Raw genomic sequence first — 4051 nt, forward strand, 5'->3', positions numbered from 1 at the left:
TGAGTAGGTCCTGAGACGTGTTGTCTAACCCCAATAGAGTTCAGCTTGTTAGAGCTGCTTTACAGCAGAATTTGAATTTGTTACTACTGCATTTTTCAAAAAGTTTTTTTTACAATTGCAAACTGAGTGTAAAGCAGATGTGATTGCAGTTTTGCAGACTTGGTCTGAAGATTCAGTATTTAAGTAAATGGTTTCACTGAGTGTGCCTCAAGTAGCCTACAACTTTTAGTAAGCAAAAAACTGTGACACATGGCTTAGTGACTACATTCTCATGCTCATCTAGACACCAAAGCTGTTACACTATAAGGGGTTATGAACAGTTTGAAAAAAGAAGAATAACACCGACCTATGGCTGACCACAGAACCATATGAAAGCTGTAAAAAAAAAAAACTTTTTACAGTCAGGGTTCTCGCACTTGAGGAACCTTTTCATAGTTCCTAGAACTAATGTTCCTGCTCTTTGGCATATTATTATTGTTTTGTCTTGTGGACTGTTGTTACTAGAGTTATGTGGGGGAAAAAAGAAAACACTGAAGCAAGAGTTCAGAAAAGATGTGAGTGCAAGTGATCAGTATGTGTGCAGACTGAAAAGCTGCTACTCTTTATGCCGATTGGTCATGAGCTATTTAATAAAGAATTATAAATTATACCTCACCCTGTAAACGGCATTGCCTGTTATTTTACCTATGATCAGTAGAGGCACCACTGCTAGCCTGTCATATTTGTAAATATCTCTCAAAGCAGGCGTTGTCTTCTTGAGCGTCATTAAAACAAGAGATCGGTTTGAGACAACAATGACTAATTAATAGGATGCAATTATCAGCCAGTACTGTCTGATACTATCTTAATTTTTTTAAGTTTTTTATTTGGTAAATCATATCTAATTGTAAGTCTACAATATGTTTAAATGTCCCTGTTTTTCATCTCAACAGCCAGTGCTCTGACTTCTGTAACTGGTGAGTAACAGACTGTTAGTCACTCATTTTTAAAACAGAGTTTATTCTAGCTGCATCATGACATAACCAGTCACTGTATTAGCTAGTCTACAAGTTTAGCCTGTTGTAAGATGTGAATTGTATCATAATGGAGTTATGTTGTTTTTTAGGTAATTATAGTATCAGACTGGTGAATGATACAAATGACTGCTCTGGAAGAGTTGAGATCCTGTATAATGGCACATGGGGGACAGTGTGTGATGATGACTGGGACATGAATGATGCTGCTGTGGTGTGCAGACAGCTGGGATGTGGAACAGCTGTTAGTGCACGTGGCAGTGCTAATTTTAGCCAGGGTAGTGGTCAGATCTGGTTGGATGATGTGGGATGTTCAGGAAGTGAATCATTGCTCGCACAGTGCTCACATCCTTCTATTGGAACACATAACTGTGGTCATCATGAAGATGCAGGTGTCGTCTGCTTAGGTAAAAGTACGTATGTTTTCAAATTATGCTTTTGCTGTTCACCTTGATATTTTGTGCAGCATTTTCTTGTGTTAAATTTTTTTACCAGCATATTTAGTTGTCTAAAAATTTGAGGTGTTTTGAAAATGTGCTACTTGCTTGTAATAAAAATAATACTACTGCAATTAAAACAACATAAACTTTAAGAAAACTTGTGAAAATAGCAGAGGCTACGCATGTTTGGTGGTTTGCTCCCAACGTCAAACACATACAAAATACTTACAACATGCCAAAAATAAAAATGTTTTGATCACATTGTACTTTCATTTTAATGCCAAGTACTAGACATAAGGTTGGTCCGTGGGTTTGATTCATGCTGTGGGAGAGTGGAGATCCGTTATAATGGCCAGTGGGGAACCGTGTGTGATGATAACTGGGACATGAATGATGCTGCTGTGGTGTGCAGACAGTCACAGTGTGGATCAGCCATCAGTGCACCTCATGGAGCCGCCTTTAGTCAAGGCAGTGGATCGATCTGGCTGGATGATGTTGAATGCTCAGGAAGTGAAGGAGCCCTCACACAATGTTCACACAGTGGACTAGGAAAACATAACTGTAAACATGGTGAAGATGCTGGTGTTGTTTGTTCAGGTAAGCCAAATCTTTAACATCTTCACACATTATTTTGGGGGGAATAGCCAACAAAAATTACATTAAGCGTCATGAATGTCGTGCTTACATTACATTATGTCTTAACCAATTATTTAAAATAAACATTTATTTTGCAGGTGAGCTGCAGATGCCGACTCTTTCCCTGACCTCCACACATGCAGCTGTTTCTCCTGGAGAACATATCCAGTTCAGTTGCACAACACCTAAACCAAGATGCAATGCTAATGCTAAATTCCAGCTCTTCATGAACGGATCATCTATATCCTCCCAGACACATGTATCTAGTGTGACTTTCAACCTTGTTAATGTAGACGTCTCACATCAGGGCAGCTACAGCTGTCGTTACTCCTACCAAAACAACACTGTCAAGTCACCTTTGAGCAACACTGTTATCATCACTGTGGGTGAGTGTGTTCAATCATAAATTACATGCATTAATTGCATGAAAGTGAATTCATTCTGTATTTTTGATCCTGACAAGATACAGTTCTAAAAGAAAATAAATTTTTTTTTTATTTATTTAAAGAAGTTAGTTTTATTGTTTGAGTGTCTGTAGCCATATAAATGTATTCTCCTTGTTTTCTAGTGAACTTGCAGCAGCCCAGTATTTCCCACAGTGATCCTGATGGATGGTTTGACGTGGGGCCTCAGGGGCCAGTGATCACCAGGGGCCACAGTTTCACTATCATCTGTTCAACTCAATCTCAGTATCCTGGAGGATCTTTTCACCTGTTCAGAGGATCAAGCATCACCAGGACTGAGTCAGCTGTCAGTCACTCTGCCTCCTTCTTCTTTCCTGAGGCAGATTATTCACACGAGGGAAACTACAGCTGTGTTTATGAAGTCAGTGTCTCCTCACGCTCCTTCCGTTCATCTGCCTCTGAACTGCTGCTCATCACTATCACAGGTACTGATGTGTAAGAGTCTAAATCAAAGCTGGACTGCTGGTAATGAAAGTTCAAACTCAAACATGTGTGTCTCTCTCAGCCTACCTGCTTCCTGTCATTGGTGCTGCAGTGTCAGCTGTGCTGCTCTTATTGTCTGTCCTCATAATCATCCTCCTGCTGAAGAGAAGACAAAAGCAAAGGAACAAGGAAACTCATTCGAAGTGCTCTTTTACAAAAGGTAACAGACTTGAGTTTTATAAAAGAAGTCAGATGATGTCTTCTATTTTTTTTTTAACTCTTTCATCCTAAGTCACTTTTTTTCTTCGTCATTTTCCTGTAATTGTCCCTCTCTATGTAATGTCTGTAGGTGCAGCTAATACATATGCAGGTGCATCCCATGATAACAAAAATGAAGATGATGAGGCTGATTATGAAATTGTAGAACTTGGTGAAAACATGGATCATGATGATTCTGAAGAGGACTATATTAATGTGGACTCTGATCATTCTGAAGAGGACTATGTCAATGTGAATGTTATAGAAAATAAAAGTGTGGTAGACAAATCTGATGATAACATTTATGAAAGCTGTTGTGATTAATACTGAGTGACTAGTGACTAATACTACGTTATTTGAGAGACTGGTCTTGGCCTACCTGAAGAACATCACTGGACCATTGATGTCAACATGGGACTGCATTACATCTTGCAACACAATGATCTTATTGGTGGACTTCAGCTCGGCCTTCAATACCATCATGCCTGATCTTCTCTCAGACAAACTGACCCAGCTCTCCGTGCCCTCCCAAATCTGTCAATGGATTACCAGCTTCTTGACAGACAGGCAGCAGCTAGTGAGGCTGGGAAAACTCACATATAGGACCCTGACTATCAGCACTGGTGCCCCTCAGAAATGTGTTCTCTCCCCACTGCTCTTGTCCCTGTACACGAATGACTGCACTTTAAAGGCCCCCTCTGTAAAGCTCCTGAAGTTTTCAGATGACACTACAGTCATTGGCCCCATCCAGGACGGTGACAAGTCTGCATATGGTTGAGCAGCTGGCTGTGTGGTGCAGTCACAACAACCTAGAGCC

General features: G+C 40.2%; 1 protein-coding gene across 1 annotated transcript; it reads left to right on the plus strand.

Annotated features, from left to right (window-relative positions):
• The first annotated feature begins 1000 nt into the window (after nt 1–1000).
• LOC107739373 (deleted in malignant brain tumors 1 protein-like) lies at nt 1001–3666 on the plus strand. Its single transcript, XM_016551471.1, has 6 exons — nt 1001–1426; nt 1739–2050; nt 2188–2475; nt 2658–2978; nt 3059–3196; nt 3326–3666. Exons 1-6 carry the CDS (start codon nt 1084–1086, stop codon nt 3556–3558), a joined length of 1635 nt encoding a protein of 544 aa, XP_016406957.1. The 5' UTR covers nt 1001–1083; the 3' UTR covers nt 3559–3666.
• The last annotated feature ends 385 nt before the right edge of the window (nt 3667–4051 follow it).

The sequence above is a fragment of the Sinocyclocheilus rhinocerous genome, unplaced genomic scaffold (assembly GCF_001515625.1).
Source record: "Sinocyclocheilus rhinocerous isolate Xijiao unplaced genomic scaffold, SAMN03320098_v1.1 scaffold9221, whole genome shotgun sequence".
Classification (NCBI taxonomy): domain Eukaryota; kingdom Metazoa; phylum Chordata; class Actinopteri; order Cypriniformes; family Cyprinidae; genus Sinocyclocheilus; species Sinocyclocheilus rhinocerous.

Coding starts and splice junctions, on each gene's coding strand:
- LOC107739373 (XM_016551471.1), top strand. CDS start 1,084: ATGGAGTTATGTTGTTTTTTAGGTAATTATAGTATCAGACTGGTGAAT. Junction 1,427..1,738: donor TGTCGTCTGCTTAGGTAAAA/GTACGTATGTTT, acceptor TTTAATGCCAAG/TACTAGACATAAGGTTGGTC. Junction 2,476..2,657: donor CACTGTTATCATCACTGTGG/GTGAGTGTGTTC, acceptor CTTGTTTTCTAG/TGAACTTGCAGCAGCCCAGT.